At 41.6% G+C, this 22,662-nt stretch overlaps 1 protein-coding gene across 1 annotated transcript in view; it reads left to right on the forward strand.

Annotated features, from left to right (window-relative positions):
• The window catches only part of LOC117426710 (contactin-2-like), a 28,975-nt gene extending 7,589 nt beyond the window's left edge, over window positions 1-21,386 (forward strand). Inside the window, exons 3-23 of the mRNA XM_059004071.1 lie at window positions 2,682-2,820; window positions 3,450-3,625; window positions 4,125-4,220; window positions 4,409-4,621; window positions 4,784-4,886; window positions 5,169-5,350; window positions 5,554-5,690; window positions 6,194-6,323; window positions 7,402-7,552; window positions 7,890-8,017; window positions 8,417-8,592; window positions 9,075-9,195; window positions 9,311-9,469; window positions 9,712-9,861; window positions 10,417-10,487; window positions 10,864-11,098; window positions 11,951-12,066; window positions 14,678-14,864; window positions 15,132-15,244; window positions 18,183-18,351; window positions 18,747-21,386. Coding sequence (XP_058860054.1) covers window positions 2,682-2,820; window positions 3,450-3,625; window positions 4,125-4,220; window positions 4,409-4,621; window positions 4,784-4,886; window positions 5,169-5,350; window positions 5,554-5,690; window positions 6,194-6,323; window positions 7,402-7,552; window positions 7,890-8,017; window positions 8,417-8,592; window positions 9,075-9,195; window positions 9,311-9,469; window positions 9,712-9,861; window positions 10,417-10,487; window positions 10,864-11,098; window positions 11,951-12,066; window positions 14,678-14,864; window positions 15,132-15,244; window positions 18,183-18,351; window positions 18,747-18,853 — 3,059 coding nt within the window. The 3' untranslated portion in view covers window positions 18,854-21,386. The remainder of the gene's footprint in view (window positions 1-2,681; window positions 2,821-3,449; window positions 3,626-4,124; window positions 4,221-4,408; window positions 4,622-4,783; window positions 4,887-5,168; window positions 5,351-5,553; window positions 5,691-6,193; window positions 6,324-7,401; window positions 7,553-7,889; window positions 8,018-8,416; window positions 8,593-9,074; window positions 9,196-9,310; window positions 9,470-9,711; window positions 9,862-10,416; window positions 10,488-10,863; window positions 11,099-11,950; window positions 12,067-14,677; window positions 14,865-15,131; window positions 15,245-18,182; window positions 18,352-18,746) is intronic.
• Window positions 21,387-22,662: the final 1,276 nt, after the last annotated feature.

The raw sequence follows: 22,662 nt of genomic DNA on the forward strand, positions 1-22,662 counted from the left end.
TTGCTCACTCACTTTTCCAGCCAGGAGCAGTTGTTGTTAAATTAAAGATGTGATGCTAATGTGTCTGGGGGATGGGGAGACAGTGGGGGGCTCTGGGGAGATTTGGAAAAACTATTAAAAAATTAACGCTGTTATTGTAGGTCAGCAGGCAAAGGGAATGTGTTTTTTTTACTAAATAATAAAGAGGAGACAGATTTATGAAAGATTGATGGCACAGACCGTGCTACTCTTGTTTTGACTGAAAGTCCCCAACTCACCCCCCTGCTGTGAGACACAAAAAGACAAAACTATAATAGCAATTTTGAAAAGGATTTTTTTGTAAGTTTAGTTTACATTTTACTTTGAGTTTTTCTTGGGGGGGGGGGGGGGACGACTAAGTAAACTATATTTGTGTGAATTTATATAAACCTTGAGAAAGTCCATCATAGTCTTTTCTTTCTGCAAGGCAAAACATGTTTGCTGGGGTTCACTGAGTAAATGCTTCAGGAGAACTAGTTTTACAGACTCTGCATAATTCTGCTGCTAATACAAATAAATTAATCTTTGCATCTGTAGTGCTGCTGTTTTGGACTATGCTGGTTTTAGACTGATGCATGCGTCTTTATGTATGTCCCACAGGCATTAAGTCTACATTAGCAATAATGTACTGCATTTCAGAGATAAGATGACAGGGAGCCGTGGATAATTGAAGTTGTGGTAGAATGGGGTGCAGATAAACGAGGTTCCGCTGTACAAGTATTCTGGTTATTTATTAACCTTTTGGAAATAATTACTGCTTAACACCCTCTTACTGATCCATCTATAAATTTGTATTTAAAATACTCTCTAATATGGATCATGTGAATTGAGTGTTTTGTATTCTGTATGGATGATGTGAAGCATCTCTGTGGATGGAAGACGGACTCATGTTGTAGAGCAGTTAGATCCATTCCTGGTTTTACTGGGAGTGTTAGACACACCTGATCTTGTTACCTGTACACCCTGTGGCTAATCAAGCTAGTAGTTTATAACATGTAGTTAAATAAGAATAATTAAACGGGAGATCTATTTTCTATTTACTGTGACATCATTTCCATATGTTATATAATAAGTATTCTATATGCTATAGAACCAATGTTACCCTCCCTCCCATTCAATCACTTCCAATTATTGGTCCCAACATTTTTCTGCAAAACATAAAAAATGTCCCAATTTCCAAGGGCGCCAGATAGCACTCGTACGTTACAGAAACACTCGGCAATCATATTAAAAATATGGTTCCAGAATAATATTTTGAATCTAGGTTCCTATATTAAATTAAAAATATAAATATGTGAAAAATGATATAAATGAAGGGTACAAATAGCAATACATCAAGCTATAACATCTATAAACCTGGGCACGAGTCACAGGTTGTTTTTCTTAGTTTAATGCTAAAGCACTATATAAAATAAGGAGCATGCTTAAAAAAAAAAAACACTGGATAGTTTTAAATCTATTTTTAATGTGTGTGTCCCGGTTCTTAGCTTTGGAAATCTGGTCACCCCCGTGATGCACGTTATTTAATGTGCTAGCTGTATTGCAAACTATAAAGTGCGTTCCACGGTTATGTTTACTTCTGTGGTCAGAAGGAGCCCCTAGTGCGTTGAATGCAGCATTGTGTTTTGTCTGTGACTGGTACAGTAACATACAGTTTTTTTTAAACCTTGGTAATATTAATTGTTGCGTCCCTGGAGAGGTTATTTTTAACACATCTGCAGACTTCTAGCATCAAGGGTTACCTGTTTCATACTGTAAGCACCAGATCCTTTCAGTGCCATTCATATAAATACTGTATATATCTATCTATCAATCTCTCTAGATATATATTTCAGTAACAAATCACTTAAATTGTTGAATGAATGTTCTCAAAACTACCCGTTTTTACATGTTCTTGGGAGAACTGGATGTGTAAGCATACCAGTGACATGTGAAGAATTATTAAGGATTGCAAGTTTATTATCATTTAGATGAATGCTTTGTGCCACGGTACAGTCATTACCATGTTTGCTATTATGCCTGATGTTTTGCATCACTGCATTGTGGTAGCATGGTATTATTAATTTCCTTCTAATATCATGTCCTCCTTCCTTTAAATAATTATTTATAACAGATCCTTAAACTAGCATTAAAAGCCACAAACCACTTAGTTTCACATACTGATAGTTTTAGAGTTTCTGTCTACAGATGGCACTGATTAATACCATTTAAAGACAATTCCAATGCTATTTCATTTTATTCACGCTATGATCCCAAAACCCATTATCGATGGAGGCAGAAAAAGCTTTGTGTGTTTTTAATCTCTCCCCCATGGTAGCTCAGAAAGACCTTCAGCATTGCTCTGAGGGATTCATTATTCACGCAGTTTCACTGTTTCCTACTGCGCTGTGATAGGCAGTTCAGAATAGACCACAGAGTCTCTCTCTCTCTCTCTCTCTCTCTCTCTCTCTCTCTCTCTCTCTCTCTCTCTCTCTCTCTCTCTCTCTTGTAAAAAGCACAAATACTCTAGTGTTCAAAAGAGCATCCTCCCCTCCCATACAAAATATCCCACTTCCATATTGAGAACCTCTCCAGAAAACTCATTAATCTCACAAAACCAACGTAAAAAACACTGTGCAGAAACATACGGGCAATCAGAACTCTCCTGGTTCTCTCTGTTCCAGTGCAGAGCATCTCGACGGGGTCCAGCTATGGGCCAGTGTTCGAGGAGCAGCCCTCCAGTGTTCTCTTCCCAGAGGGATCGGCCGAGGAGAAGGTGACACTCTCCTGTCAAGCCAGAGCCAACCCCTCAGCTTCATACAGGTGAGTCATCGTGTCCCATTATAGAGGCTCCACAGTTTGGTACATGCTGCAGAGTGTTTTTTAACCACTATTTGTCTAGTCTAGAAACCTAATTTATACTTACTTTACAAAGGAGGCATGGGTATTTTTACAGTATAGTAGGACTTTGTTTTAATTGGAGACATTGTCCTGATTAATGCTGCAGGAATTGATTATTCAGAGCTCTCCACAGAAATCAGGTGCTGACAATTAGGTGAGGGGTGATTGGTGTTGATCGGGCTAATTTACCATTCAAAGTGAAAGAAGTGAAGAAACAGCTGCTTGGATTTGTGATGATTGCTGCTTTTCTTAGATTCTGTGGAGAACAGCAATCTACACAAATCCAAGCAGCTGTTTCACTTGAAATGGTAAATTCGCCCAATCCACATATGTGGCGAGCTTGATCAGAATAATCGAATAATCGGTTTGTGCAGCTCTAGTCTTGATCCAGAGAGATCTTTAGATTGTCTGCTCCTTGTGGTTAGCCGCTCTTTATATTAAGCTAATTGCAAGGTTGGGGGTGTGCACACTTGCATGCATATACTGAGTCATAGCTATTGCGTATAGTGTTATACACTATCGTGCAAAAGTGACGTGAGCGCCCCCTGCAGGTGGAAGATGAATGGCACAGATCTGCTCTTGGACTCGGACCCGCGCTACAGCCTGATGGCAGGTAACCTGGTGATAAACACCCCAGTGCGTGCCCGGGACAGTGGCTCCTACCAGTGCCTCGCCACCAACCCCAGAGGCACGGTCATCAGCAGAGAGGCCCTGCTCCGATTCGGCTGTGAGTGTCGCACCCGCTTTCCAGAGAGCCTCTTATCTTTCCAGATTCAAAAACATAGTTTCGAAAGCAGCCATTCTGCATTGCTGGTAAATGTATTATATTTGGGGGTTTCCACACTTGAGGGATGGCTTGTTCCTTAAAATATTTTGCCTGGATATTTGTTAGGTGTCTGATTGGGGTATAATGGACAAAAAATGCTCCATTCCGCATTTATTTATCAATCTCAATACATGTTGGAGAAAGCTATTGTATATTGAATTAACTGTATGCTGTAATTTTCTAAATATAATATACAATAACTATAACCTGCACCCTTTCTATAATGCACATGACTGATAAGCCTAGGGTTACATGCCTTGTATAATGTGCATCCAATCAAAAATGCCACATTATATTATGTATAAATAACCTGCAACATGTAACATGAATGTATTATATTCTAAAAGCCTTTACAAAATGCATTCATACACCCCTTCCCCCCTATTTTTTTATTTTTTAGACCTCCATGAATTTTCTCCAGACGAACGAAGCCCTCTGACGGTTACAGAGGGAGTGGGATTCACCATACCTTGCAACCCTCCCCAGCACTACCCAGGTAACCTGTCTGGGTGGACATGTCTAAATACTTAATCAAATATAATGCTACACATATGAAGAAAATAAACTGCTTTGGGACTGTTGCTTAGAAGACTATCTTGTGCCGACTTAGTTGCCTGCCTCTTAGTTTGGTCTTATTTTTTGAATAAACTCCCTCTCCTCTTCCTCTTTTTCTTCCTCTTGAAGGCCTCTCCTACCGCTGGCTGCATAAGGAATTCCCGGAGTTCGTGCCAGCTGGGAACGGCCGCTGGTTTGTCTCCCAGGTGACGGGGAACCTGTACGTGGCGAGGGCGGATCTTCCTGACGTGGGCAACTACTCCTGCTTCGCCACGAGCCGCATTGACTTCATCACCAAGAGCGTGTTCAGCAAGGCCACGCTGCTCAGAGTCAACAGCGACGGTCAGAACACATTCCCTTATCGTAACACACACCCGTCGTCTTTGACTTGAGTTCCAGCCGAGACTGACTGTCGTAAAGCTGCAGCATAACAGAACATCACCTCTCACCCCCCCCCCCCCCCTCTCTCTCTCTCTCTCTCTCTTTCTCTCTCTCTCTCTCCAGCCAGTCACAGAAAATACAGCCCCAGCATCAAGGTGCGCTTCCCCTCCGAGACCAACGCCCTGGCTGGGCAGACCGCACAACTCGAGTGCTTCGCCTATGGCAAGTAAGGGCTGCTATTGGTTCATTCTAATTTGCTGCAGAACCCGTAATGTCTAGATGGATGGGTGCTGTATATAATATCTTTTGCACAACACTCACCAGAAATTCAAAGCATTGAAATAGGACTATTCTGTTTAGCCAGACCATTCCCTCGCACTCACTCTCTTGCCAGGCCGTATTCTCCTATCTTCCCACTTCTCTCTCACATTCCCCTACTCTCTCTCCCTATCCCCACTCTTTTACTCCTGCTGAAAGAGCCTTCCTCATTGTTATGATTCTCCCCCAGCCCAGAACCAGAGCTACAGTGGCGGAAGGTGGATGGTTCTCTTCCCACCAAGGCCCTCCCCACAGCCAGGAAACCCATCCTGCAGATCCCTGAGCTGGGCTTCGAAGATGAAGGAGTATACGAGTGTGAGGCCAAGAACTCTGAGGGCCAGGTCAGCTACCAGGGCAGGATCATCGTGCAAGGTAACAGGACCTGGGAGGACCCAGGGTCAGAACTACATTCTAATGAATCATAAATAAAAACTTGTTATTCATTTCTGTTATTAAACGTTAACTCCTTGATGGGGATGCAGGGTTACTAACCCACATGCTTCAGGTTTTCGTATTGCACTAGTATTTGAGCTGGTGGAATATTGGTGTCCCTGACCTTTGCCCTCTCTCCCAAGCCCAACCAGAGTGGCTGCAGGTGATGAGTGACACGGAAGTGGAGATCGCCTCTCAGTTGCGCTGGAGCTGCGCGGCTGCAGGAAAACCTAGACCCTCAATGCGCTGGCTCCACAACGGGCTGCCCCTGAGCTCACAGGTATGCAGTCAGGTGTGCTGAATACTAACACTGCTGACCATTGTGAAGTCTTTACAATGACATGGGTTAAACATGATATCTGGTGGTAATGAATATAACTACTATGGAAGCGCGTATCTGCAAGCAAGTGAATCCGTTTATTGCTAATTTATAGTATTCAAATTGTGCTTTTTGATTCAGAACAAAAAGTAGGGGCATACAGAATGCGTATGTGTGGCAAAGTGGTAATTAATAGACCAGGTGAAGTGCAGGTGCAGTAATCCAACTAAGAAAAGACAGACAACAAAGTACGGGTGAAATGGTTTCTGGTTTATTTGTAACACAAATGGTCTGATGACCCAACAGTAAATAATAGGACGACTGGCAATACACAGTGCCCTCACAGCTCGGGAAGGAGGTCTAACACCAAGAATCATTAGATCTCTGTCACAGTATGTAATAGACTAGGCAGGTTGCTGTATCTCAACACTCGTAGTCCATCCCTCTCTGCAATCTTCCCCCAGGATCGGATCAAAGTGGACAATGGAGAGCTGAGGATCACTGGCCTGACCCTGGAGGATTCTGGGATGTACCAGTGTGTGGCAGAAAACAAACACGGCACCATCTATGCCAACGCCGAGCTGAGGGTGCAAGGTAAGAGGTGAAAGGGTAAAACCCGTCTGCTAGGAAGGATGTGTCTCCAGATTGACCTCTACTCCCTATCCAGCAAGAGCTTCCATAGAGGCTGACACTCGCTTATTATTTTGCTAGTTCACTTTTCACTCATCTAATATGTCATTACAATATTAAAACGTAAAAACATCCGCCAATTACAATTCTTTTATGATAAACCTAAAAGCTTCTAAGAGACATCCCAACAATATTTCGTCTATTAAGTATTTCACAAAAATGCCAATCTATTTTACAAAGCCAGGGATGTAATTTGTTGAATAATTAAAACAAAAACATTATAATTTACAAACAGGGTACTGTCACAAAGACTGCCAGAGTGGGTTGCGTCAGACCAGAAAGGATTTCAAACACAGAGACGGTGGTTGTGATGAGCTGAGTGCAATGGCTGCGCTCAGCGTTTAATAACAAAATAAAAGGTTTAAACAACGGAATACAAAACAGGACACGGCACTTGACGTCAAAATAAACACACAGACAAAACGACTGACACTTAACAAACGGTGCACGGAGACAAACAAACACGGTGAGAACAAACACTTATATTTACGATCTTTCGCTTTTAATTACTCCTCTCTCTCTCACCCGTTCTCCTCTTCCGAACACCCAACCCTGACTGAATGAAATGTGCGTCTATATATACTGTTGTGCTGGGATTCAATTACTAATTAATTATTCACTTGAATCCCAGCACGTGAATTAATTCTGTGCAACCCCGTGCTCGCATATTATATTTTAAATGCATGTGCGTGATGTGCAATCCCGTGCCTAAATACAAATCTACACTTTTTAAATACACGTGAAACACAGACCCGTTTATATCCCGTGTACCAATCTATACACCAACATTAACATATGCACGCATACATACATACACAGAACACACAAATGCACACAGGGGCGGGGCACTTTGCCACAGGTACCCATTACAGATTCTCTATATCTGACATCCTGTGTTGGCTATCTGATTCACATTCTATCCCTTTTCCCATTTTTTCCTATCTGTTTTTCCTGTTTTCTCTTCTCCTTTCTCTGGCCGCAGTCCAGGCTCCTGATTTCCGGTTAAACCCGGTGCGACGGTTGATCCCGGCAGCCCGTGGGGGCGAGGTTATAATCGAGTGCCTCCCACGAGCCGCACCCAAACCCGTAGTGTTCTGGAGCAGAGGCACTGAGCTCCTCACCAACAACAGCAGGTAACCCCAGCCCGTTCATTTCATGAGTAAATTTAATCTGAGGATCCACACTACCTACATAACATGTGTTCATCATGTCTGGAACACGTGACTGTGAATGAAGTGAACAGTGATTGCAAATCTGTTCAGTGTGAATCAGGCATAAGTGTGATGCTGCTCAATTTAAGTCATTGAGACAACTCTGGCTACCATTGAGACAATCAAGCCAGTCTTGATTCAATCAAAGTATTCAAAGTTTTGCAAATGTGTTTAATTACTACAAGTTCCCAGGCACCTAAGCGAGTGAGAGCTAAGAAATGGATTTCATAAGCTTTAAAAAGCGTGTCCCGGCTCGCAGGGTCACCATCATGGAGGACAGCAGCCTCTGGATTCGGAATATCAGCCGTTCAGATGGGGGAAAGTACACCTGCTTCGCTGAGAACTTTCTGGGGAAAGCCAACAGCACCGGGATCCTCTCAGTCCGAGGTAGGACTGCCCCCCTGTCAACCCAGCCCACTCCATCCCTACACCCACTGTGAACACAGATACTGTATAATACACACCCTTATTAAAGTTTACCATGGTAAAAGCATACAAGAACAGAGATGGAAATAAGACTCCCACTGAATAGCAATGATATATTCCTGGTTTTCCTGGGAGTTTAATAAGACGCACCTGCGCTTGTTACCTATATACTGTGGCTTATCAAGCTTGTTTTAAAACTTGGGATGGGTAAAAGTCATATGTAATAAGAGTCTTATTTCCATCCCTGCAAAAACATCGTAAAGCATAAGCAAGGACGGTAAAGTTGCAAAACTACTTCCACCACTGGCCTATAAATGGTCTCATTGTCCCTGCTGACATCTCTCTGTTTACCCCATACAGATGGCACTAAGATCACTCTGGCCCCCTCCAACGCTGACATCAACCAGGGCGAGAATGTCACGCTCCAGTGCCACGCGTCACATGACCCTACCATGGACCTGACCTTCACCTGGGCGCTGGACGGCTTTCCTCTGGACATAGAGCAGGCTGACGGGCACTATCAGCGCGCCACAACAGTGAGCCATCGCTCTCTGCTTTCTTTCATTGGCTTTCTGATGTTATTATGTGTCTAGGTCTATGTGAACAGGATGTGTAAAGGGTATAATAAATGCAATGTCCAGACCAGGGTTTTGCTCCCAAAAACTGTCTGTCTTTATTTAATTCCAATAACAAAAGAATAAAACTTCTCAAAATAAAGCAGGTTGCCCCGATACCAGCAATGGTATAAAGGAAGCACAACACGGCAGATTGCAGTCCCAAACAAAATAAACAAAACAAATTAAGACACTCCGGTAATCACAGGTCCTCCGTGCACGAAACTGTGCTCTTGGTGCAAGTGACTTCCTGTTTCCGCCCACCGTCGAGTCGACCCGTCTATGGGAACATGTACTACCAACCGTACACAGCGCCCTTTCTGGTCGGGAGGGAGATTTACAACATTTATCCTTTAGCTCTTTATCACAGTCTGTTACTAAAATGTATTGAAATGTCTCCTCAGAAAGAAACTATCGGAGACCTGCTTGTGCTAAATGGCAAGCTGAAGCATTCTGGGAGGTACACATGCACAGCCCAGACCGTGGTGGACAGCGCATCGGCCTCTGCAATGCTCGTTGTGAGAGGTAATGTATAGCTTGGGAAGAGCAGTTTAATCGGATAGCACTTTGGTTTAGGTTCTATTAATGGCATAAGTTGTATTTCTTGCCCTTAAAAGAGTCTGGTTTTCACTTGGTGTAGGTCCTCCGGGTCCACCAGGTGGGGTAGTGGTGACAAATATCAAGGAAACGGAGGTGGAGCTGAGGTGGAGCCGGGGGTATGATAACCACAGTCCCATTGGGAAGTACACCATCGAGTCCAGAATGGCACTATCTGCGGACTGGAAGAAAATGCAGACTGGTGAGTCATATTAATCTTTACTTTTACTTCTCCTTTTCGAGTTCCTTGGGTTCACGTTAACTTATGTACACTGAACAGCTCCTCAAGCCATTCCTGGTCACAGGTCATTGATAGCGAAATACAGCAGCATCTCAGTGTCTGATTATACTGTATATACAAGGCATCGTTAGTGTAAAACTGTCCTATTTGATCGAGGATGAGACAAGGAAGTACTGATTACAGAGCTCTGTCCCGCCCCACAGACCAGCCGAATATCGAGGGTAACGCAGAGTCTGCCCGCGTCCTCAACCTCCTGCCCTGGATGGACTACGAGTTCCGGGTCATCGCCAGCAACATCCTGGGGAGCGGCGAGCCCAGCAGCCCTTCACAAAGGGTCCGCACACGAGAGGCAGGTCCGTAGAGCACACTGACCTGTCATCCGAAACTGTGGCCGTGCCGTAAAATCAATTGAGTCTGGGAGTAAATCACAGTGCCGCTATGTTTATAGACGATTGTTGTTATTTGCCGCTTATTGAAAGCCGCTGTCAATCAATCAATCAAAACCTTTATTTATCCAGATGAGTCAATTGAGAACAAATGATCTTTTACAATGACAACCTGGCCAAAGGCTCACACCTTTTCCAAAAGCGCAATGTGAAAGCAATTGAAAGTTCAGTTTTTACTCCTAAATGACACTGACATAAACGATGGGGCTTTTTGAACCCACGGCAAGTTGGAAAATCTAGACCAATATAACTACAAGTGAACTCATTATAGCCCGTGATTGCAGCTGATGTTAAAAGGCCATGATAAAGGGAATTGCCTGTTAAAGCAAACATATATATTGGGTAGGAAAAAGAGCTGTGGTCATGTTTGGGTACCTTTGCAACAGGTATGGCAGCTACCAAGTTTCAGAAGGGTGAGGGGTGAGGTAAGCAAGCTAAAGGTGTTTGTGTTGATCTCCACAGCTCCCACTGTCGCCCCTTCTGGACTGGGGGGAGGAGGCGGGGACAGGCATGAGCTCATTATCAGCTGGACTGTGAGTGTGTCTGCCTGCTTTACTCATGTATAATATTCCATGTGGAGTCGTTTGCATGTGTATCCTGCAATAAAATAACACGTCATAGAAGGTCCGTAGCTTCTGCAGCCAAATGACTGAGACTCAGAGCAGAAACAGCACTTAACTGACTTTTTAAATTAAAAACAACAAGAAAACAGGACAAGGAAAGACCAATGCTCTTGTCATATAATACTATTCAAGTGTAGTCTCCCTCGCTAGTATAAAATCGTCATCCTCAAGAGTTTAGTTGCTACCTGTGTGATTACCCTTTTTACTGCAGTTTAATTATGGTTTGCAGTTTGTTTGGTTTTTTTTTAATAAAAATGAGAAACACTTTTTTTTTTCTCATCTGTAGCCAATGGCCCGCCAGTACCAGAATGGAGCGGCGTTCGGCTACATCCTGGCATTCCGAAAGAAGGCAGACCTGGACTGGCGTCTGGAGAAAGTGGCCAACGTGGAATCATCCCGCTTCATGTACCGCAACGAAACCACAACCGCGTACTGTCCCTTCGAGGTCAAAATCAAAGGATACAACCGCAAGGGAGAGGGCCCTTTCAGCCAAACCGTCCTCATTTACTCTGCAGAGGAAGGTGAGCGCTGAGAGACTGGAGGAAGGGCGTGGCCAAGATGCTGTAGAAAAAATTAATTTCTAGGGGCTCCCAAGTGGCGCATCCAGTAAAGGCACTCCGCGTGGAGTGCAGGATGCACCCTATAGCCTGGAGATCGGTGGGGAGGGTTCAGGTCGTCAGGGTAATCCCGCACCGCGCACCAGCTACTCCTGTGGCTGATAGGGCGCCTGCAGGTCTGCTGTAGGAGCCACTCAGATCTGTGTTGTCCTCCGGCACTATGGGTCTGGTGGCTTCGCTGTAAACTTGCAGCACGCAAAAAGACAGCTTGGCAGGACACGTTTCAGAGGACACGTGTCTGCCGCTATTTCTAGAGTTTTACATCCCTGGTTGTAAAAATAATATGAGCTATAAAAAACAGACCAATGTCAAAATGTCTTTTGGGTCAAGCCACTGATCAATTTTATAACTAAGTCTCTTTTTAGAGTGTTTAATGTTTTTATAAAGGCAAAATGTAGACGATGACAAGCCAAAGAGCATGGTCTTAGGCTTACAATTGTTATCTTCCTGAGCCTCTTGCTCTTGGGTGATAAATACAGTATGCAGCACAGGTTGCCAATTTATACAGTAAATTCACCAGGAACATCCACACTTTGAATAGCATCATACTGAATAATATTTTAAGCGTCACGCTTGGGGACTGAATTCTGTGATGGAGACTTTAAAGTTAGGATTAAGTTAAAGGTTTTGGGGTAAAATTGTGATTTAATTGTAGAAACATGGATGTTCCTAGAGAATCTGACTCCAGAAGAATCAAAGAATTGTGTGTTAAATATGAATAGAGAATACATGCCAATCTCCCTCCGTTCCCCACAGAACCAACGGTGGCCCCCAGAAGAGTGAATGCCAGCAGCATGTCTGCTTTCGAAATGCTGGTGTCCTGGGACCCAGTCCAGAACCTCTCCCTCAACGGTGTGCTGCGTGGATATGAGGTGAGGCACACAGTCATGGATTCATTCAGTCATCTGTTGTCTATTTAATGGCATTTATAATTGGTTATCCTGACCCAATGACAGATAACCACCCTATTCATGTTTCCTATCTGTGCTTTTCTTTATAATGCACAGATGTTTTTCTAAGTCTTACCAGGGCAACTTCTCGTACTCCATAGAGTTCACATAAAACAGTTTTTAAAAAATTATAAAAATTAAATTTAAAAAAAGGTGACGCGATGAGTTAAAGCTTTGTGAATGGTTTGAGTTAAAAAGTAACTCAGTTATCAATTACATTGGCAAGATGTTTTTTTTTCTGTAGTTAAGACCCATAACGTTTTATAGGAGTAATTTCTTTGTTTACTTTTATTACCGCTGGAATTGCACCAAATATCATCATTAAATTACAACCAGTGTGAAATTTGGCAGATCAGTTCTTGTTTTGAAAGCCTGAAAAAAAAAACACCTGAGAACCTACAGTATCAAACTCTACTTGGGCCAAAATGTGTTCTGTTCTTGTTGATGACAAGCCTCACTATCCTGAGCCATGCTGCCGTGTGATCGTTCCTTCATCTTCTTTATCACTGGGGGCACCTGTCAGGCACTGTCTGTGTTTTAGCACTTGGTTGCATGTTCTCTCAGTTAATGGTGGTTTTGGTATCTGTTTGGATCATGATTTAGTTGAGTGGGATAAGCTATTGTGCAAAAAACAGTGAGGTGTCTGCAACAGTTAAAAAAAAAAAAAAAAACACTAGCCTACAAGCAGAGTGGAAGTTAAAACTCCATGAGGGAATTTCCAAAGACAGATTCAGTACAGTAATGGAAATAATGATGGAAACCCACTCATTAGGAGATCCTTGATAACTGGTTATTGATAAATCCTCACACACACCTACATACAAGCATGCATACCTACCTACCTACCTACATACATACATTTATACAGTGGCACAGTGGCTTGTAGTCAAGACAGACAGTGCAGGAAAATATCACAAACACAGGAACTGTAGTTCAGTGCTTTCTGCACACTTTTAATAAACAAAAAACGAAGAAAACAGTTTGAACAAAACCCTACACACAGAACTCTTCAAAATAAACCAAACCACACCCAAGCATAGCTCTCCCGGTACCTTTCTCACTTGTTTCACTCCTACGCTCCACACTCTCCTACACAACCCACACCAAACATTCATTCCTTTGTTCTTTAGTTCTATAGGGTGTGACCAGGGATAACTGTCAACCAGTCATTCCATTAGCACCTGGCCACATTCCAAACTCTTCAATAAAACCATCACACAGTTCAATTAAACAATTTAACTAAACCAATTCAACAATTACTTCCACCTGTGGCTGTGCCTAGGCTGCCCCAGATACACATTTCTTAGTGTGCAGGGCCTCTGCCCTGTCACACTTCCTCCCCCTGCTCTGCCACAATACCTACATACATACATGGTGAACATTTTCTAAAAAGTGTTCAAATGACAGTACATAATAATTATATATTACAATGCTGGTATCAGTGGTCAATCACGACAGCAGCAGGGCTGAGATTGCCAGATCAAATACTGTAGAAGCATGATGGCTGCATAACCCTGATCGATACCTGCAGGTAAAATAAAGCGTGACCAATTCTGATCTTAACCACAACTGTTCCAAGTAAAGAAGAACTCCTCCCCCAACCCCCCCCCCACCTTTGCTAAAAACTCTGCACGACATTTGGATAACAAGATCAGCTAAAGTGCAGAGTACAAGGCTACATGGAAAGAGTGACTGAAGCAAAGTGGGAAAGAAGGAGGCACAGCAGATAGCACCACAGTATAAAGTGCAGCTGGGAGCCCCACTGGACTCCTGTTGCAGAATAAAGTCCAGCGGTTTAGTGCAGCTCATATTATTAACCGATTGAATAGGTTGGGCTATTACCAAAGGTCGGGTTGGCTTTACATTAATGTATGAAAGAAGCTAAAACCAGACGTGTCCTACGATAGCAAATTCATCAAAGGATGAAAAAGCAATATTATTAGAGATGCACAAGGGTTAGTAGTATGGCATTGCAGAGGGATAATAGGATTGTAGATTTGCAAAAATGTTACAATGAGCCATTTTCTAGCACAGTAACACACTTGAAGGCACGGGTTGTGCGCATGAATCAGTACAACCCAGGTCTTTTTTGTGTGTTACTGTTTACAAATATAAAAATTGGCCAAAACATTGATATTTTCAGTAAGTATTTCAGAGATATAACTGAATCCATTGATGCAAACATATTGGTGCAGCATTTTTTTTTACATTTTGAATGGTAGACATAGAACGTGCCACCAGACCACTCCAAAGTGTATTTATGCCACCAAGATCCTGTGAACTCATATTCTTGGTTTCAAATACAGGGATGGAAATAAGACTCCTACTGCATAGCAGTTTGATCTATTCCTGGTTTTACTATGACTTTAATAGAACACACCCTGAGGTTGTTACCTATATACCTATATTAAAACCTGGAATGGGTGAAACTGCTATGCAATAGGAGTCTCATTTCCATCCTGAAATATGTGAGACAAGTATCGGTGCAGGTAGGATGTATTTATTTTTCTTTTCGCTTGCTGCGGTATTTCAGATCCGTTACTGGAGGAAGAATGATAATGAGGCGGCTGCAGACCGAGTTAGGACGGCCGGGCTGGAGACCTCTGCACGAGTCTCAGGCTTGAGGCCTAGCACCCTGTACCACGTGGCAGTGCTGGCCTACAACAGTGCAGGGACTGGACCTCCCAGTCCCACCACCACTACTACCACCAAGAAACCACGTGAGACACCCCCCAGACTGGGAACAGTTGTGATCCAAGCTGAGGTTGAGGGTTAGGGTTAGGGTTGGGTTAGGATGAGAGTTAGGGTGAGGGTGAGGGTGAAGGTGGTTGAAGTTGGGGTTGGGGTTGGGGCTTGGTTTGTATTTTGGTTTGGTCGATGTTAGGGTGGGGGTTGGAATCAACAAAGTGCGTTATTATGCAAAACAAGGTAAATACGAGCACTCCACAGCAGTGTTTTATTTCCCACCTTGCTCTGTGCATGCGCAGCTCCCAGCCAGGAGCCTGGCAATGTTTCGTGGAGGTCTGATGGATCGTGGGTAACGGTGGCCTGGGATCCCGTCAAGGCACTGAAGAATGAATCAGCCGTGATGGGATACAAGGTGCGTGAAAAACACTGCTTTCAGTATTTTCTAGAGAGCTTCCAAAATGAACTTTGGCCCATTTTGACCCAGAGAAAAGAAAACAAATCTGTTTCTAAGCTGTGATGAATAAAGCTTACATTTCATCATCACCATTCAGAGGGTAATTGCCCTGATGATGTCTATGATAAGAAGACTCGTAGGCTGTTTACAAGTGTCTGAATCTGATAATGGTAAAAGACATTTTGTGCTGTCTGTCTGTCTGTTTCTCATTCCAGATAACAAAGAGCCATTAAATTATTCCATTTCTTATCTGGGATTGGATGGGTGCATTGGCTTCTGATAGCACCACTCTGTGCCATGCTGCAGGATAGAGTGTGATACTGATAAATGACAATACGTTGCAATACAAAGCATACATTTACAACATGCATGCGCTTCCTGGAGAGGTTACCATAAAGTTACCATAGAGTGCGATTCACAAAATATAATAATAATAATAATAATAATAATAATAATAATAATAATAATAATAATAATAATAATAATAATAATTAAAGCAGACATCACATTCTCATTTTCAAAGTTTTCAAGGTTAAAAATCATCTATACCGTGATATCTAGGGGACTATAAACCTGCATGCATTGATAACTGAAACCGTAACTGGCAGTGATCTCAGTCAAGAGCACAATAGCAACAGTAAAGTATCAAACATTTCTGAGACTTCCCCCTTTGATCTTTTGATTGATTCATTCTACGAAACTTTGAACTAAAAGTGTCTTTGCGGCTTTGAAGAGAAGGGGAGTGCAGGGCAGATATATTGTTGATTAGCGAATCCACAGTTAGTGTTGCAAATCTTGATTCGTCAACGAAACCACAGAACAATTCAACAGAAAAGCGAATTGAATTTTATTATGTAACTATCATTTCAACAATTAATTATAGTTTCAAACATAACACTTAGAAAATGGCTTGCATTTTTTTCAGTTTAGCATTTCATATTATTTGCTAAAAGTTATACAATCACACATTAACACAGGGGTGAAATTCGGTAGTCAATGAGAACGGATGACTTATTTACCTTAATTCTTGGTAGGAAGCTCATGAGGAGGTTATTTGGCAGCTTTGGTGCCAATCATTATTAAACCAATCAGTCAGTCTCATCCGCCAGTGGATTTATATGATTGGTCAATAACGTTATCAAAATAATGTGTTGGTACCCTCTCCTGATATCGACAATTAATTCTCTGTTGGAATGGAAAGTAAAAAACACAGTTATTGACAGTAAGTTTACTATTTTGACATGTATAATTTAGCTTCCTGATTAATATATATATATATATATATATATATATATATATATATATATATATATATATATATTTATTTTAAACCTTCAAAACAATAGATATGACTGAATATGTAAAATATAGCCATTTTCTGGGGGCATGTGAAATAAAATCAATTTAAAGTAACGTGTAGCAATGCATTCTGGGAACCACTCTACAGAAAAAAATAATATATAATTATGTTCTTAATGTACATGATGAAGTTAAAAACTATGTTACTGAGTTTTTGAATGTTACGCCCATGAAGACAAAAATTAAAGTCATGCTTGTGTCCACGCTAGCTACAAAATTAAACTTTTTATAAATCCAGCTAGTTTATATGGTTCAGTTGGTAATTAATCATGTAAAGAAATGTTTTAAGTGGCATAAACACCTCAAAGTGTTGAATCGGTAAGAAAATAATCCTTATAAGTCTCCTGACTAATGGCACCCGAAACAGTGAATTATTTTTACCAATTCAACACTTAAGCCCCGGTCACACCTGGAACGATAACGATAACGATTTCAAATGAATGGAAGTGGTCAAACCACACCGATAACAATCACTGTAAACGATAACAGTAGCTATCGTTTCGATCGCTTTCAGAGCGATTTTTTTCCTGTTACAACGATAAATTTTCCTGGCCAATCAGGGCTGTATTAAATGTGACATCATCAGCTACCTGGTGTTATTTTATATATTATTTTAAACACATTAAACAGTAAATACAGGCATTAAAAGTGGGCGTGTAAATAAAAGTGGGCGTGTACTAAAAAGTTGATTGGCATTTGCTGTACAATATAACGCAGCCCTTTTTCGTTCTGGTGTGACCGCTGCATAAACGATGTATGGTTTTGGTTATGGTTATCGCTCCAGGTGCATTGGTTTATACTGTATATCTTCCACAATTCAATACACATTTCTAATACTAACTGATCTTCCTACTGACTGCACGAGTCAAGCTGCTGCACAATGCTTTGTGTGCTTGGCTCACCCAGGGACCTTGTACCACCAAGGACCACTTTTCAAGGTCTTAATCATACTGCCTTACAAGCATAATATGTGCTATTCCCAAAACTGATAAGATCCAATCTTATCGCAAAACCAATGTTTTACTGAGTTCTTAAAGTTTTTATTGTGACAGACAATCTATGCCTGTGCTGTGGGTGTGAATCCAGTATACAAATTTGGAGATAACAATTTAGTGCATTTAACTATACATGCAGTTCAGTGTAAGTTCAAAGGCACTTTGTTCCACTTCTGAAACACATTTTTTGCCTGTAAAAATAAGCAAATTGCGCATTGCTCCATTGCTCCTGGTCACACAGCTGTTCAGATCAATTGAGTGGACTCCTGTATTCCAGGAATAACCCCCAGCCAGAATATAGAGCTTGCATTAATTACATTACTGCGTGACGTAGCTCACAAAAGTGTGGGCTATACTGTTAAAGTAGAAATGCAATTCACGGTACGAACATTTAGAAAGTTGCTACATGTTGTGTCTCTTGAAGATGTACTATATTGGATTTTGCATTTAAGAAACCCTTTTTTTCTGTCTCACACTGTTTAATCCCACTAACCAGAGTTTTTCCCCTGTGTTGGACTGCACTGTAATGCATGTTGATCCAGATCCTGTACAAGCAGGAGGGTCAGGCAGTGCTGAAGGTCCTGGATAAGGGGAAGACCTCCATCCAGCTGCCCCTACCCCGGGACAACGGCTATGCTGTGCTGGAGATCCGAGCCTGGGGGGAAGGGGGGGACGGAGCCCCAAAAGAGGTCATTGTCTCCCGGGACTCAGGTGAGGGGGGAAAGAGTGGGAGAGGGCAGATATGAGGGAAAGGAGATCCCAAAAACATCTCTGAGATCTCAGGAGTAACAGAACCTTTATCAAACTTGGCCATTGTCAAAACATTTCCAATGCATTTACCAAGCCTGATCCTGGTTTTTACCATATTTTACCATCTGTGCTTCACCGTGCTTTACTACACTGCATTTTGCTATGCTTTTGCATTGTAATTACACAGTGGTTGTCTAGTTATATTACAGCTCCGGGTATAACTACTAAATCAAAGTTTGTAGGTGATGTGGTGTTTGTTTCAGACTCATTGTGTAGCTGCTCACTGTGCAGTTCCAGTCACACTGCATGTGAAGAGCTGCCTGCTACTTTAACACAGGACCTTTTCTTTGTTCCAGGCACCGGCATGATGGTTCAAAACTCAGCAACAGAGCACACCTCTCTGCACACCGTCTTCAGCACCACCCTTGTAATGCTCGCTCTCATTGGCTTACTGGAGCACTGACTCCAGCCAGAATGAATCTCATTGGTCAGATACACGTTTCTTTTTAAAACAGGAAGAAAAAATAAAGGACGCTTTTTTTTTTTTTTTTTTTCCTTTCTTTTAGAAAACCAGAAGATTTTGTACTACTGTGAAGGCTGTTTTTGAGGAACCTAATGACTTTTATCAGGGTCTACGGAAAGGCTGACAAATGTGATTTAAACAATCATTTTCGATAGAAACCTGCCTTATGGATTATTAACTTGAATATTTAGAGTTTTTAGAAAGTAACTATACCTTCACATAGAGCAACAAGGCATAGCTGTGAGCACGCTCAGTGTCATGTGAAACACAGCGCAGCTGAGTGGTGATGGAAGCACAGTCTGTAAACCAGGGGCGTACCCAGCAGTTTATAACACTCTGGAGATGCATGTAAAGGTTTTTCCTATGACATGCAGTGGGCTGTATTCTAAAAGCACATCTTGGCCTCCTTTAAGATTGCTCTGCCTTGTAGATCCAGTGTATAAAAGCAGTTCTTTGGGACTGCCAGTGTGCTTCATGAATGCAGCTGATGCTTTGGTAGAATTTGTCTCATGAGCCACGACCTTTGCCTTGTGTAAAAGATCCTGAATTCCCATGACCGCACTGATCAAAGCCTCACAGCTCATTGGCTAAAAGCTTTAAATCTTGTTTTCGCATGGCTTCTTTTTTTTTCAAGCTGTAAATATAGTTGTATATTGAATGACTGAATGTGAGGGCTATATAGGTCGTGAGATATGCCTGAGTCTAGACAGTAGAATAATTCATGCACTTCACAATTTGAAGCTGTTTCCTTGTATGAATGTCAACACAGTTGGGTACGCCCCAGCTGGGAGAAAAGCAGCCATGTTTGCAAAGCATACTGGGAGTTGTAGTTTTATTCAAGGTCAGCATTCGTTCTGTAAGCAATCATGTTACGATTAACAGTAAGCATCCATTTCTACTGTTCCATTTTCAACTTAATCTCTCAAGGCTGTTTTATTAACTTTATTACAAATGGATCAAAACTGATTATATATACTGAGCATCAAAAGAAACGTATCACTTATATCTGAGCATCAAAAGAAATGTATCACTTATATTTGGATAAAATTCACTAGATGTGATCGAAAAATGACAAACTCTGTTTCAGAGCAGGTGCATTGACTTTTTATAGTGCTAATTAACAATTGACACCACAAAGATGCTGCAAAATGATCTGTCGATCTTGGGCAGGTGCTGTGACTCTTGGTCTCCCAATTCGTGGCCTGTCAGTGACAGAGTGTGTCTGGTTATACTGTCTCGCCAGTTTTGAAATTGCTGGCTGTAAGCACCCAAGACGACGAGCCACAGCACGCTGCCCTAGTCCAGCCTCCAACATGCCGATTGCACGAAAGCGCTGCTCTCTTCACAGAAGTGGCATATTGGTTTTTTTCTGTGATTTTCTTTATTGCTTTCATTCAAGCTTGCAATTCAACAGCTAAAATCACTCCATGTCCAGTGTCCAATCAATTGTCTCACTAATTAGGTGATTAAGTGCATATGCTTCAGTCATAGTCACTCAAGCGTGTCATGGTCAAGGATGAATGATCGAGTGATTAAAAAGAAACCAAAAACATTTTGTCAATGTCCATCATTTCTATACCTTATTTTCTTTCAAAAATAAATGTGTTATAATAGTGATTCTTTTGATGCTCGGTATACATTCTGTTTACTAAAAACTACAGCTCCAGTCTCTTTTATACATCTCTCTTAGCATAGATCAATAATGGTACACATGGGGTGTACATCCTGTAGGTGGTAAATGGGATGGGGTCAGTACACCTCCCCACACACACTTTTTCAAAGTGGACACAACTCCATTAGTCCCTTCCATTCTTCTGTTTAGTTTTAACAATTTCACCAATTGCTTTGGATGAAAAAAACCATATCCAATGAACAAATCTGTAGATGCAATAGTCAATGCTTCCACACTGGGATTTGAAAAAAGCATTGACATTGACACATTCCCTGCTTGGTCTCCCTATTTAAACAATAAAGGCTTTTTACAAATCTTGTACTAATTTAAAACTGTTAATGTTACAAAACAGGTACCATGAGGAATCCTTATATTACCTTCTGTTTGTGTACACTTCCAGGGCCATACATTTAAAATGCCTTTGAGTGAAGAACAAACCCCATATCTTCCTATCTGCGAGAGGTTTTGGGGTATTTTGGAGCACTAGGGTGTTTACATGCAGTATGTGTCATTTCACATTGTATGTCTGTCTGTAAGAGCCTTTTGAAATCTCTTGAACACGGCAGTTCTTTTTGGAGATCTGAACTCTTCAGATGTACTGTATGTGATTTTTATTAAAAATTATGTTGGGATGATTTTGACGCTACTTAACTATACGGATTCCTGGTCACAGATAACAGGTCACAAAATTCTACAGACTGCTTTCAGGGCTGTTGGTGTTCTGGTTAGCAGAAGCAAAGTTTCTCTAAAACAGTTGCAAAAAAAAAAAAAACAGTCCTTATCAAAACATTCCTGAAACCAGTCCTTAAAATGTTATATATATATCTGGCCCGAAATGTTTTTAATAAAAACACATCGTAATACAACCTCACTGCACCACGCTTCTGTGGAATCTGTTAGCATATGGAACCAACATTCAAGTAGCTTCAAAAATCCCCCAATGAAAAAGTTAAGGCATACTGTATATCAACTACATTTTCGTAGAACTGCATTTGTTATCTGTATCATATCGTAATTGGTCTGTTCTGTATGATTTTCTATTGCTGTTTCTGCTCATATCACTATTTATTTATCAGAAGCCCTTTTTGTTAGAATAGTTAGTAAGCAATGAGCATTGAGGAGTCTTTTCAGAAGCAATGTTGGCTGGTATAATTGGTCATCACGGCAAACAACGATCTAAGCAGAAGCCGCAATAGAGAATCATACAGGACACAAATAGCATTAGAAATGAAAGATTAGGAAAACGTAACTGACACAAAGCATTTCTTTCAGGCTTTGAGATTAGTCACCCAGCATTGTAATTATCTCTTAATTTGCTATGGGCACTGTTATTAACAAACCTCGTGCAGTGAGTTTGGATCTCAATTATACAGTGTAGTTTTAGATCACAGTTTCATTGCAGCTGTGTTTGTATTGTTTGTACGGGGGAGGGGGGGGGGGGGGGGGGCGTGTGGGGGGGGGGGTGGTCTTTGGGGTGAGAGGATCAACGATGGGCAATCATGAACCTGAGCTGTGAGCTCCTCTCAGGTACAAAAAAAAAGCAGGTGCACTGGGAACCAAAAGGTTAGTTTGAAATGTAATTGAAATGTCACAAAGCGAACACCAACGCCTTCATAAAAATAAAAAAATAAAAAGGCACTTGTAAATAAGCTATTCAATAAACGAGTTGGGATTGTCGTAAAAATAAATCTGTCTTGTCTTTTCTCCCCCATTAGATTACATACAATTGATCATATTGCATATTACAACTTAACAGTGTAAACCGGGCTCTGTCTGAGCTGCACCTACTGTATTTGTTGTCAGACTAATATTTGGCACTCATTTTTCAACAATGTTTGCAGAACCTGTTAGTTGGAGTAGTTAATAATGCTTGCATGCCAATTAAGAACTGTATCACAATCTTTTTCAACAGATGAAAGCCTCTGTCAGCTGCAGGAACCAGCTGAAGCTGTTCCTCATTTCCTCAGGAAACTTTTATTATTATTATTATTATTTTACCCCCCATTTTCATGGAATCCCCAATGAAGACCGGCAACTTTGCACAGCCAGGACGTGAACCTGCACACCCCTGACTGTA

This window comes from Acipenser ruthenus, chromosome 29 (assembly GCF_902713425.1).
Source record: "Acipenser ruthenus chromosome 29, fAciRut3.2 maternal haplotype, whole genome shotgun sequence".
Lineage (NCBI taxonomy): Eukaryota > Metazoa > Chordata > Actinopteri > Acipenseriformes > Acipenseridae > Acipenser > Acipenser ruthenus.